General features: G+C 39.9%; 1 protein-coding gene across 1 annotated transcript in view; it reads right to left on the minus strand.

Moving 5' to 3' along the window:
• Positions 1-13,527, minus strand: part of FGF10 (fibroblast growth factor 10) — a 96,796-nt gene extending 83,269 nt beyond the window's left edge. Inside the window, exon 1 of the mRNA XM_086362548.1 lies at positions 12,521-13,527. Within this exon, the coding sequence (XP_086218674.1) occupies positions 12,521-12,860 (340 nt within the window). The 5' untranslated portion in view covers positions 12,861-13,527. The remainder of the gene's footprint in view (positions 1-12,520) is intronic.
• Positions 13,528-14,165: the final 638 nt, after the last annotated feature.

The raw sequence follows: 14,165 nt of genomic DNA on the forward strand, positions 1-14,165 counted from the left end.
AATATACTGATCCTATGTCGAGTTTACATTTATAGTCTCACATGTAAATTTACAGACTTATCCTTCCAACAATGATGAGGTAGGTGATATGATTATTCTCACTTAACAGTTGCACAGATCAAGTCCCTCCTTGGAGTCCTTTGTCAAGGCCATGGGTGAAGCTTCACAGTTTCAGAACCCAGATTCTGCATCAATAAGTTTGTCTGCAAAGCTCGTCATCTTAATACTGGGTGCAGTTGCATATATGCTGTCAGCATCCCACTCCCTTAGACACACTTGTTTACTCTTTTGCAAGAAAAAGAGCTGTAGTCAATTTTATTTTTCTTCCTAATCGCCCAAACCAAGTAACTCTAAGACAATTTAGAATAGCAATGAGAAAAAATACACAGGTAGAGCAAGTAACATTGAGGGTTCAGTAGTTCCCTTTGGACTAAGGATTAAGGACTTCCCTGGTGGCTCAGACAGTAAAGCGTCTGCCTACAATGCAGGAGACCTGGGTTCAAACCCTGGGTCAGGAAGATCCTCTAGAGAAGGAAATGGCAACCCACTCCAGTACTCTTGCCTGGAAAATCCCATGGACGGAGGAGCCTGGTAGGCTCGCAAAGAGTCCATGGGGTCGCAAAGAGTTGGACACAACTGTGCGACTTCACCTTACCTTACCTTAGAGCAAGTAAAATTGAGGGTTTAGTAGTTCCCTTTGGGAATCTGCTGTGAAAGTGCAAACATCTCTTCCCATGGGTGGGTATAAGTCAAGAAGTTCTGCAGGAGAAGCTATTTTAAATTTTTAAGTAGCGATCATTTAGCAAATCAGGAATGCTAAACATGATGCCATTTGGTGTAGATCAGAACTGCTTCTTCCTGTGCTTGAGTGCATGCTAAGTCGCTTCAGTGTCCAACTCTTTGCGAACCCATGGACTGCAGCCCACCTGGCTCTTCTGTCCATGGGATTCTCCAGGCAAGATTACTGGAGTGGGTTGCCATGCCCTCCTCCAGGGACTTTTTCCTGTACCTAGTACAAAAGTAGTTCAGAGCTTTCTTTTTTTTTTGGCAGATTAACTTACTGTTTTAATATTTTTAGGTTGTGTCAATTGTACTATAATTCATACTCTTTTCAAATATCTCTGCTTTCTCTGTTTTTTTCTTTACCTCAAAAAATAAAACAAATATAAAATAGAGAAGGCCAATTTTAAATGCAAACTATGTAAATGTAATATTTTAGCAGAAAACCTAGTCCTCAAATCTAAGGATATTTACATATTCTCCTCTCCCATGATGGTACATTCTGGCATATTTTGCTTGTATATCATAAGATACCCACTGATTTGCAAATTCTGCTCTACCCCATTGACCTGCCTGTTATTTTCTAAAAGTCTCATGTCAGGTTCTGTGACCACGTGGTTCTGGGCCTCTTTTAGGACATTTCTTACTCCGATTTTCTTATCTATCTGGAGTTCCTTTTCCTCAGTGTGACACTCCCCTTGTCATTCATCCCTCCCGAGTCACAGGCTACTGTTTACTTAAGTTCCACCCTGCTTCTTTGGAATTTAGTGTAAGCTGCCTTGCGTTACCTTCCAACTGTCTGGGAAGATCTCCTGTTTCCCCCTCTAGATTGTAAACCCTTTGAGGGTATAGGTCAAAAAGGTCACAGGCATGGGATAAGAGATAGAAGCTTAACTACAGAATTTCCTGAGAGCTGAGCATCTCGGATTATCCTGATTCAAAACCACATCATAATTTAAAATATAAGATTTATTGTGAAATATTTAAGAACTGAGTCACTTACTTTTCCATTTAATACAGTCATCTGTCTTCTTCTAATCTTTATGGTTACCTGTTTTGTCCCTACTTTCTTTGCTGTTGATTTCCTTCTGTCTGTTCTCTTTTATTGCTGTATCCTTGAACACAATTGTTACCTTCTTTACTCTTTATTGTTAGCTCTTCACTCTCTTCTCAAGTTATCTTCAATTTTATTTTTAAATGTTATTTATTTATTTTATTTTTGTCTGCACTGGGTCTTATTTCTCAAGTTGCAGAGAGTGGGCTCAGTAGTTGCGGCTCACAGGCTCTAGAACTTGGACTCACAGACTTAGTAGCGCTGGGGCATGTGGAATCTCCCTGGGCCAGGGACAGAACCCATGTTCTTGCACTGGCAGGTGGATTCTTAATCACTCAACCGCTAGAGTCCTCTTCAATTTTCAAATGTCTGCTGGTCTCTCAAAGTGCCTAGTCTCTTAATGAACCAGACTTCTAGGCTTTTCCCCAACCTTCAGAACATTATGGATACTGCAATTCCAAATCTTACATTACTTCAGATGTTCTAACATTGCTGCCTTTAAAAAATTCCAAGTGCATCCCTCATTCCTTCTTCTTTCTTCTATTCTATTATTTATCTCTCATTTCATCAAATAATCTGCTTGTTGCTTTCCTGATACTTACCCTTGCAATAAGAGGATGCATCATACTTTTTCTTTGTATAGTACTCATTTGATGAGGGCGCCATTAAGCTCTTACGAATACCAGCTTCTCCAATCTTCTCACTAAACCCTGGGCTCAGTGTGCATTTTCTGTACTTCTTGGAGGAGGCACCAAACTCTCTCCATGCTTTACCCATCTTCCTACCTCTCACCTTCAACAGGCTTTGGCTTCTCTAGCCTGAAACAGTTACCAACTGTTTTCTGTTAGGGTAGCATGCTTTCCATACAATTACCCCAATTTTCATCATATGTCTGTTTTTTTTTTTTTTTGATACTGTCTGTAAAGTGAAGCTCTGCAAGAGCAAAACTATCTTTGTTCAGCATGTATTTAAGTGTCCGATAGTATCTGACACAATGCAGGCACTTAAGACATTTCTGTTGAATGAATGAGTGATCTCATTTCATCTTTACCATGGAGAAAAGAGGTAGGTATTGTTACTACCCTTGTTCTACTGATAACAACTTGCCCAAGCGATACACTATTGTCCGGCAGTTTGGAGCCTCAAATGCACCCACTTCTGTGTCTACACAGCTTACTTTTGATCCAGGCCCATAGCTGTAATCATTTTTAATCAAAGCCCACACTTTTAACCCCTCTGTCCTTTTGCCTCTTTAACAGGAACTCAGATTTAGCCTTCCTTACTCTGATACCATGGCTGCGATTACTTCTGTGGGATTCCTTTTAGATCGCAGGTTCTCATTTCAGTTCATTTAACATCCAGTCAAATGCCGGGGATTGGGTTATATTTCCCTCACACCTTTCTTGTCATGTCAGCCCTTTTGCAGTGCTACTCATTAGCTTGATCTCCTTCCTGAGAGTTCAAAACCCTTGTCTTCATCACTCCAGCAAACCATCTCCTCTTCCTTTCACAGTCTGTGTCTAAATGCTCTATGGACTCTCTGCTTTTCCTCTGGTTCTAACATTCTAATTCTGTTCTTTACCATCCCTCTTGATTCAGCTTTAAAGCATTTATGTAGTTTCATTTGCCAACTTCTTATGTAATTTCATTCGTCAACTTCTTAATCTTAGGGATTAATATCCCTAGCACTTTTTCTTTTCATATTTCATATTTGAGGAAACACATCCTTCTACAGAGATGTTCCAAAAAGTGCCCTAGAAATCTGGTAATTTGGCATGCTGCAGTTGATGGGGACCCAAAGAGTTGGACACGACTTAGCGACTGAACCACCACCTTGTTAATTACTGTTATTAATCACACTGTAAATAAAAGTCCATTCTGAAGGAGATCAGCCCTGGGATTTCTTTGGAGGGAATGATGCTAAAGCTGAAACTCCAGTACTTTGGCCACCTCATGCGAAGAGTTGACTCATTGGAAAAGACTCTGATGCTGGGAGGGATTGGGGGCAGGAGGAGAAGGGGATGACAGAGGATAAGATGGCTGGATGGCATCACTGACTCAATGGACGTGAGTCTGAGTGAACTCCGGGAGTTGGTGATGGACAGGGAGGCCTGGCGTGCTGCGATTCATGGGGTCACAGAGAGTCGGACACGACTGAGTGACTAAACTGAACTGAACTGAAATATACTTCACTTCAAAACATAAATAGTATATAAATTAGTGTCATGTTTCTTCATGTTGCAGAATATTAATTTGTCTTTTAATAATTCTATCAGTAAATCAAAGCTATTTAGGCTTTGGGAATCCATCTATCAATATCTGCCTATCTATATGATTTGAAACTAATTGTAGAAAGAAGCTTGGCTTTTAATTATTATTATAGTAACAAATCAATCTAACATATGTAAACAGTCAGATTCTGCATATAATAAAAATAAATCTAATTCAGAAATCAGTGCCAAAAGTTCTTTCTTGAGAGAAGTATGTGAATACACATATGCTATGAATTTAAATTTTAGCTCCTATCAGTTTCTCAGTATCTTTCTAATAAAGCTATGTGCATTTCTATATTTGGTCAACCTGAAATACAAATGCACATACATTTTACATTTTTCTTCTTTGATAACCAGTATTAAAATGAGAACATGGGTTTCATTTTAGAGAGCTACAATTGGCAGGGTTATACAGAGGAGCTTATAATTTAAGTAAAATTCTGGAATTTGGAAATATTAAAGACATCCCCAAGGGGCTTTCCAGATGATGCTAATGATAACGAACTGATTTGTCAATGCAGGAGGTGTAAGAGATGCAGGTTCAATCCCTGGGTCGCAAAGATCTCCTGGAGGGAGAGCATGGCAACCCATTACAGTATTCTTGCCTGGAGAATCTGTAGAAAAGAGGAGCCTGGCAGGCTATGGTTAATAGGGTCACAGAGTCAGACACTACTGAAGCGATTTAGCACACATGCATACGCACAAAGACCTCCAAAATAGCATTCAACTTTTTGAAGTAAATGATGATTAAAATATAAGTAATATTTGATTTCCTAAATCATCTTTACTCTCTCTTATAGGAGTCCAGACAAAAGGAAAAAGTTCACAAAATTGACAAAGTATTTAGTAAATGTTATTGCTGCTGCTGCTGCTGCTAAGTCGCTTCAGTCGTGTCTGACTCTGTGCGACCCCGTAGATGGCAGCCCACCAGGTTCCCCCGTCCCTGGGATTCTCCAGGCAAGAACACTGGAGTGGGTTGCCTGCATATACTAAAACAATTTTTAGAAGACAGGTAAAATGAACATGTAGGGAGAGTTACTGGAACAGAATATTTAACCTGAAGGGAAAATGCAGATTGATGACTTAGTAACCAGACAATTACCATCCATTCTCAGAAGTGGTTTGCTCACTTCACTAATGGCAAAGCTATAAGAAACTGGCCTGAGTGCTGGGATAATGGAGAATTTACTGGAGATTCAGTGAGGAGAGGCACCTGCTAGAGTATGTGGAATCTGCATTGCTGAAGACTTTTATGCATAGAATAGAAACTACATGTTTTGGATGCTATACATCCCAAAATGACTAGGCTACTGGCTCTAAACATAACCAGGATGCTAAGGAATGACGATGGATGACTTTCCCTTGCTTCAGTGAAATATAACAGGTTTAGAAACCAGGGAAAGGGGGAAAAAAAAGAAAGCAAAAGAAGGAGGAGAAAATAGTGAAGTAGTAAAAGGGTGATAATGTATCAAGGATTCACAATACTGACATTTCAGATATATAACTGCCTCAATATAGAAACATTAGAAAGCAGTTGATGGGCCTTGAATTGTAGACTCTATGAAAATGTCAAGTTATCCTCAAATAAGGGCAGTTGCCTGAAAAAAAAGTTAAGGATGAACTAACATACATTTATTAACATATTAATATATGTTGATTAGAAAACATGTTAACATAAGGTTATTGAAAGAAAATAATAATGAATATAGAAAAATACCTGTTAAAAAATTCTTAAGTTTGCCATTATAATTATTTAATTAGAATTTCTTTTTAAAGTTCTTAAATTTTGCTATTTAGAATTAAGTTCCAGTTAGCCCACACTATTCACAATTAAGATGTAGCGAAATTATTAGGTTATATTTAGTTGACAGTTACTTGAAGTTGGAGATATACTGACTTAATCAATACTTTACCTCATCTATTATGGTTAGTTAAATAATTCATTAATATCTTAATGTCATCCTTCATTGTAGGAAGCATGCTAAACATTTGAAAATTCCTCATTAATGATAACACACATAGTGACAGATTAGATATAGGTAAAGGTAGACAGGTCTAGGTTGAAGAATTATTAGGTGAATTATAAAATGAGGCAATGCTTTACTGCCAGCACCATGAATCTATCAAATGGTAATTGGATGCACGTGTTGGCAGCAGTAAAAAGTCACTGTCCAGTTGTCCACCTTACATGGGAATCTACTCTGAGTGTCGTCTTTGATTTATTGTTCCAATTAGAACTTAGCGTTCAAAGAAAAGAACACCACTGACCTGATTTAAAAGGAAGGGGACCTTTAAAGCCATTATTTTGTGGGTGACTTGGCTCCCTTTTAGATATCCTGGAACATTCTATTTGTGCAAAATCTGACTAAATCAGTACTTGGTTTTAAACTAATTCTGTAAAACATCGACACTTTTTGTTTATTAATTGGGTATCAGAGTGTCACTGGTGGCTTCCCAAGATGCTGATATATTCTTACACTGATTTTAAAGGCACATTTCTAGGTTACCAACTGACTGACTAGCACAGGTAGAAGTAATAAGCACTGACAAAAAAAAGAGTGCGGATTAAGAAAAGCAAGTGCTTTTGGTATGCAAAACCAAGCAACAAATACCAGTTTTAAAATGGCAAATGTAAATGATCTTAATACTTTGCAATATACATGAAAAATTAAGATACTTCTGCATAAAACAACTTAAGACAAAATGAGGTTCATTACTTTTCTAGATTGTAATAAAACTGTGTTAAAATTACAGTAACATAAATTGTATGCCCAATTTTACTGGAAAATTAAAAGAGAACTTTAATTTCTGTGAGGGAAATGCTAATATTTTACTTACATTAAGCAAACATCAAGTATTAATCCTGACAAATGTTGGAACAGTAATACTAAAAATGTCATCTGAATTACTCTTCATTGCAAAGTTCACAGAATTAATGTTAAGATAGATTAAAATCACTTTGAACTAATACACATGTATGACTCTTCCTTCTGAAGCATAATAAAGAAATATCATTTGTACTCAATTTTGGATAAGCATACAGACATTTAAGGCTTAGGAGAGATGGAGATATTCATACACAGCTCATAAACGTGAGGAATATTCGCTCCATTTCAAATGAGCCGTCAACTTTTTTCCAACATTTTGGCTTGCGGAAAGTCAGACATTTGAATAATAAATGGGGTTTGCCTCGGAACATTAAGGTAATTGTATAGGAATTTAAAATGCCCATTCAGGTTCTACCATAAATTTATTAAAAAATGAAGAAATTACCTGGATTGAGGCTTTTCTCTCTAAATTGAGTAGTAAAAAATGTAGAAGAAAAATGCATGCAGTGGGGTTTCCTTCATTGTATAAAACACAATTCTTCTTTTAAGTTCTGTGCTTAAACAATACATTGAAAAGACTTATTTTTAAAGAATGATACATACTTTTTGGTACTAGATTACTAAACTACCCAAAAACCTAGAGATTGAGGTCTCTAAATTCTCATACTCCATGATTAGCATGTGATTTCTGCCAACTGTTCTCTTGAGTTTCTTCTAGTAGATGGTTATAAATCAGGTTTATAAAGGGGAAACTCTCTGTAATTGTGCATTTTTAATGGGCTTATGATAAATCCATCAAAGTGGAGGGTCCATATGGTAGGAATGCAGTAAAGGTAACAGGACAGTGTCATGTAAACATTAAATAGTGCCTTCCACCTTCATAAATCCTCAATCCTCATGATTAAATGCCGCCAGTTGTAAATTACGCAACCAAATTCTAGAAAAAAACTACAACTTAAACAAGTTATCAGTGGAAATCATAAACTGTGTACATTTTCTTCCCAGAAAACTGCTACATATTTATTAGGAGATAATAGTCAAGTCCTTATTTTCCTCAAAAATGATATCCTTAGCTTATTTAACTTCTTCCTAAAATAAGCAAGAACACTGGAGTGGGTTGCCATGCCCTTCTCCAGGGGATCTTTCCAAGCCAGAGATCGAACCCAGGTCTCCCGCATTGCAGGTGGATTCTTAACTGTTTGAGCCACCAGGGAAGCCTACAAAATAAGCTCTAATCCTGGTTAAAAAGTCATAACATAAACCTTGACTGAGTACAGGGCAATAATCTATCATTCCTATGCAATTAAGTACCTTTTGATTTGCAGAGTCATTTTAAAACTTTAGGTCTCTAAGATTTGCTCCTTTTAGAGTCATACATCAGAAGTTTCTTCAACAGCCCAATTTCACACTTGTATTTACAATCAAATTGTTTTATTACATGTGGAAACCATGAAACATTTGGTCCTCAGCTGTATTTAATGATATTCATGGATTTTTCTTAGTCAAGTATTTCTAATGCCTTCTGTGAGATGGATGTATGTGTATACTGTGTGCCCTAAGCAATTATATTCTCAAACACAATATCAAAAGCGGTATTTCACACAGAGAGTGCACTAACATTGTCTGATACCATGTTGCCACCTGCAATGATAACTTTAACATAATTCATTCTGCTCCACTGTCATTTACTTCTCTTTCCATTTCCTTCTGATGAAAAACTGGTGTACACAGTAAGAAGCAATGAAGGATTTGGATAATTCGTTTTTTAGAGTTTCCTATGGCGTCTGAAATATTGACATCAAAGTTGCCAGTAGTAGAGAGGTAGAAGGAATGTCATGATAAAACCAAATCAACTTTGGCTTGAATCTGGCTCTGTCAATTTCCAGTTGAATGGCCTTGGGCAATTTACTTTTCTTGAGGGTTAGTTTTCATATTTGAAAGATGTGGATTTATCTAAATCATAGAATGATTATGAGTGTCAAATGATGTATATATTTAAGAAACAGGGCACAGTCTGCATACTCAGTGCACACTGATTTCTCTAATATTTCCCATACTCCTTTCCTGAAAATACTAATTAGCGGTACGGCTTTCCATTTTGAAAATATCTATCTTCGACTCTCTCAAGTTTAGGGATGCATTTTCTTTTCACTAGAATCCCCTTGTCTATAAGTGACAATCATGGGAGTAGCCCACAGCTGTTTTACTGACATTCAGAAATAAGACCGCCAGTCCCAGTTGCAAGGGCACTTAACAGCTGTATCCAGCCTTTCTAGTAGGCCAGAACTGGAGCTGAGTGGTAATGTTTCAAGGGCAAAGCTCTAGATGTAAAGAATGATAAAACAAACCTAAATGAGCCTGAGCATATCTAGTGACAGATACACCACAGCTATTCTAAATTATTCAGGCTTTCTCAGACTTCTAGCAGGAGAAACATAATTCATCACTGCTCCCTTTATTCTACTCTCACATAATGGCAAAGGAGCAAACAAAAATTACCCCACCACTAAAAAATTATAATAGTCACTTGAAACGGAGAAGAGTTTCTCTAGCATACGTAATATTTTTAGAACCATCCAATTTCTGGGAGCCAACTTTGGAAGTAGAAGCTAAAAATGATTTTGCAGTGCTAATGGGTGATTTCCTTACTTCTCTTTTGTTAGCATTTTGCTGGCAGAAAGCCAGTGAAACAGTCATTTAATTACTCAGGACATCACAAACATGTAGCCTCTGAGATAAGCTGTTACTGTATTTTAGCAGCAATAATACTAGGGTCAAAAGTAACAAAGAAAATTAAGCTTCAAATAATAATAAGCTTCAAATAAGCAAACCTTAAAAGAACAGCTTTGTACATTGAGAATAATTAATAACTTGTTTAGGAAAATGTTACTGAAATGCGGTTTTGGACAAGGAACATCAGAGGTTAGATACCCTAATATTTAACAGGCTACCATTTGGTGGGCTGGCTGGCTGATTACCCTGTAGGCATGGCAAAGTTTGTTCTCATGTAATTATGCAACATTTAGACAATATCTTAATGATACCATGTAGTTCAGCTGAATCAGTCCAGCTGGAAATTGTAGCAGCATTCTGATTACCCAGCCACATGTGAAATTAAAGCTTTTTCAACCTTTACTATTCACTTGTTATGTCTTGATACAGATGTTTTTGGAAAGCCTAAATTATTTATGGCTTGCTATTAACAGAGCAGGCTCCACCTCCCTTCATTTCAACCATTGATTAGGATTGCATTACTATATAAGATATTAGAATTTTAAAAAGGACTATCAGTTATAATTTGTCATATGGAAGACGTATTAGTGTACTTTAGACAGGGTGAAAAATTTCCACTTGTTTTTATGTGATAAAAATCATATACTTTTCTCTTTGCAGATAATTCTTACTGTAAAAATATATTTTAATGTGTACCCTGGAAACCATCTTACTAAACGGTTAATTACACAGTGTACATTATTTTAGAAAATAGTAATTTAAGACACATAAATAAACTACTATAATTGGTCTTTACATGACATTATAAATACACTTAAAATACAGCAATAACATTGTGATTTGTAAAAAAAATTTGCTCAAGGATAACACTTTGAAATTATATTATATTTCTTTTGAGTTATTTCCATGAAGTAAAAATATAAAGAAAAATTTCAGTCCCTGTCCCAGCTCACTCGTCAGTAAGTGTTGGACCACTTCTTCCCCATCATACTACCTGGATGGTACCATAACTATTTTGTTTTAGAAGTGAATAAAAATATTAAAAATTTAAATCAATAACCTAACAACTATATATCATATCTAATAAATTCATATACTAAATTATAGCAAAAACAGTCATCATAACTGACTTAATTTCAGTTATTTCTAATTAATAAGAGCAGGAAAAATATAGATAGGTAGAGGAATACAGGTTCATCTCTGGTGATAAACATAAGATGGAATACTTTAAAACACCTATACAAATATTTTTATTACTTGTAAACATATTGCTAATTTTAGTACATGGAAGTAGCAGCTGAGGAGGAACACAAGTTAGTTTTGAATGTGAGTCCCCAAATAAGAAAAATAAATCTTAATTCTTATAAATCTTTATTTTAAAAAGATAATGCTAAGTTCTGGTTAACTGTCTTTCCCATTAATACCAGATACTTTCTGGGCTAAGGAATCTGAAATCTATGACTCTCTTTTTAAGTTAGCTAGCAAATATTAATATATGCTTGGAATTCCCAAACAATTGACACAAAAAAAGTCCCTTGAAAAGGTGACTTGGAAGCACCATGGAGATAATGCTAAATGGTCATTAAAGATGTTTAAAGTCATTGTCTACTGTCTTCAGTGTGCCATTACACAGCCTCCCGATCCTTTCAAATTGCAATCAATAGAGGATGAATAAGTCTCACCACTTGAAAGTAAGCAGGAAAGGAAGCCAACAGTGTAATCTGGCTTTGCTGGACTGATTCAAGAAGAGACACAATGTCCACCCCTCCTCTTCTAGTTCTCTCTCCCCCTACCCAGCCCACATCCCTGCAAGAAAGAAAGAGGAGAAACAGCTAAGGAAGGAAAGAAAGAGGGAAGGAGAAAGGAAAAAGGCAAGAAATCAAAGGATGGGGGCATACTTCGTACTGAGGAGGAAACCTCATCCTGTGGGATAAACTATAACCATGGAAACAGACTTATGACTTTTACTTTGAAAATAAAAGAATGACAATGAAATTTGTGTGAGGTCTGTGTGACTCCAGTCCCAGATGTTTATAGCACTGTAGTACTATGCCTCTGCAATATGAGAGGTTTCAGAAGAAACGAGTACAACAGGACACCACAAAGCAGCGCATATGCTATTGACAATGCAGACATGAGCATCATGTTACCAAGAGAGAAGGCAGGCAGAAGACAAATAGCAGCGGTGGTGCCTGAAAAGCTAACTTCATGGACTGCAATCACTCAAACCAACAAGAGGGACCAACGACAACAACAAAAAATCAAAACCAGAAAAATGTTTTCCTCCTATCTACAGTGGTGGTGGGGTAAAGAGATGGGGGTGGGGAGACAGTGAATTTGACTTTTCTCTCTTAAAGTTCCCATAAAGTCCCTACAATTGACAGCGGATAATTATTTTCAGCTTGAGGAAACTGTCCTGAAACTCTTAATAAGATTGCCAGCGAAAAGAACAAAATGTGTTTACTTGAGCCATTTCCAGAAGGGAGGGAAAGGAGACCTTGGGGTGAGGTGGGGAAGGACGATGGAGACAGAGAGGGGCATCTATGCACTGAGGGAACTCTTGGGCGCCCTGCGTGGTCCCGCGAGGGGCAAGCCAAGGAGACAGGGCAGATGGGGTGGCAAACGGAGTGGGGGGTGTTGAGGGAGCGCGCCGCGGGGAGGGGGTGCGGCAGCACAATGTATACACGGGGCGGGCGGGGGGGGGGTGATTTAGTGTGAAAGTATTCCACTTAATCATTTTACAGGAGTTGGGGACGTAAATATTTAGCTGGCCACATCTGGAACAGATTTTACCCCCCTTGTGGGGTGGGGGTGGATAACTGGAAGGAGGGGAACGCGCATTTGTTACTTACTGTACGGGCAGTTCTCCTTCTTGGTACCGCTGACCTTCCCGTTCTCAATCTTGAGAAAGTACTTGGTGAAAGAGAATAGCTTTCTCCAGCGGACATCTCCTTGGAGGTGATTGTAGCTCCGCACATGCCTCCCCGCACTGGAAGGCAAGGAGACGGACGAGGAGGACGAGGACGAGGAAGAAGAAGAGGAGTTGGTGGCCCCTGGTGACACCATGTCCTGATCGAGGGCTTGGCAGGTGACAGGGACGGAAGACACCAAGAACAGCAACAAGAAGCAGCAGCAGCAGCCGGACAGGTGGGGAAAGGCTGAGGCACAATGTGTCAGAATCCATTTCCACATTGTACTGAAACTCTCGGCACTGGAAATTGTCTCATCAGAAGGAACATACTGGAAGGGTAAGACCTGGTGCGAGGCAAGGAGACAGCTGGAGGTGGCGGCCACTGGTTAGCTCCCTCTGGGCTCGGATCTGGCCAGAAGTGAAAGCACCAACATCCATAACTCCGCGGAAGGGCCGGCTGCCTCTCCTCGCTCCTTTCTCGGATCCGCTGCCGCGCGCGCCCCTGGGTCTCCTGGTGAATGTGGACGTGGGTGGCCGCAGTAGCAGGAGCTGGTGGTGGCGGTGGTGGTGTGGGTCACCCTCGCTCCCCCTCGCTCCTCACTCCCCCAAGAGTTTACTTTGTTCTCTTCTTCACTCCTTTCTTCACCATGTTAAATTCAGGGGAAAAAAAAAAAGTCTGAAAAACAGATGACAGCACGGTGAACAAAACCCAAAAGGGTTGGGGTGGGAGGCTGGGGGAGCTATCTGCGCCCCGGTGCGGTTGGCAGCGTCTAGTCCCTCTCCGCACCAGCCCTCGTTCTCTAGCCAGCTCTGAAAGTGCTTCCCTCGGAGTTGTCAGAACCGGAGGCGGCTGCCCGGGTAGCCGTTGTTTTCTTCCCCGTGTTGCTTTCTCTTTTTGGTGGTGCCTGTTGATTTGAAGCCTCCAGAAAGTCACTTCTTGTTTGGGGTGGCGGGGGGGATGGCGGTTGGTGTTTTGTTTGGCCCTCTTTCCCTCCCCCCCGCACCCCCCTTCCTTTGGAAAGCCCGCTTGTAAACAGGTTGAAGCCTGGAGTCTAAATGTCAGTGATTCTAAGCCAGAGGTGGGCTCTGCCTCCGCTGGTCAAACCTCATTTGCAGGGGTGGAGAAGCGGAGGTGGGGGGGTGGCGGGGGGGTAGGAGGGAGGGGGTCAAACGGCGGTGGGACATCTGAAACCCTCGGCTGCTGGGAACGCCAAGAAGAGGGAGGGGGAAGGGGCTGGGAGAGCGGGGGAGAGCAGGGGAGCCGGGAGAAGGGAGCGTGATGCCTTTGCCCGGAGCTCGGGGGCTGCGGGACCCTGCCCGGCCCCCGGGGCCGCTGCAGCCTGCAGCCTCCGCCAGCGCCTCCAGCTCGGGCTAATTGCAGCGAAAGCGTCCCTGTGCTCGGCGCGCGGGAGACCGGTGCGAGCTGTATCCTCGCGCTTTCCGAATGTTGCTGCCTTCCAGTCTGAACCAGTCCCCTCTGGGGAGCCCCTTTCTCACTTGTTTTCCAGCGTACGATTTTTTTTTTTTTTTTTCTTTTGGCAGTGAAGTACTTGAGAGCCACCTGGAGCCTGGTGCTTGGCTGACTT

Source organism: Bos grunniens, chromosome 20 (assembly GCF_055505025.1).
Source record: "Bos grunniens cultivar Pamir isolate PY7600 chromosome 20, Bosgru_T2T1.0, whole genome shotgun sequence".
Taxonomy (NCBI): domain Eukaryota; kingdom Metazoa; phylum Chordata; class Mammalia; order Artiodactyla; family Bovidae; genus Bos; species Bos grunniens.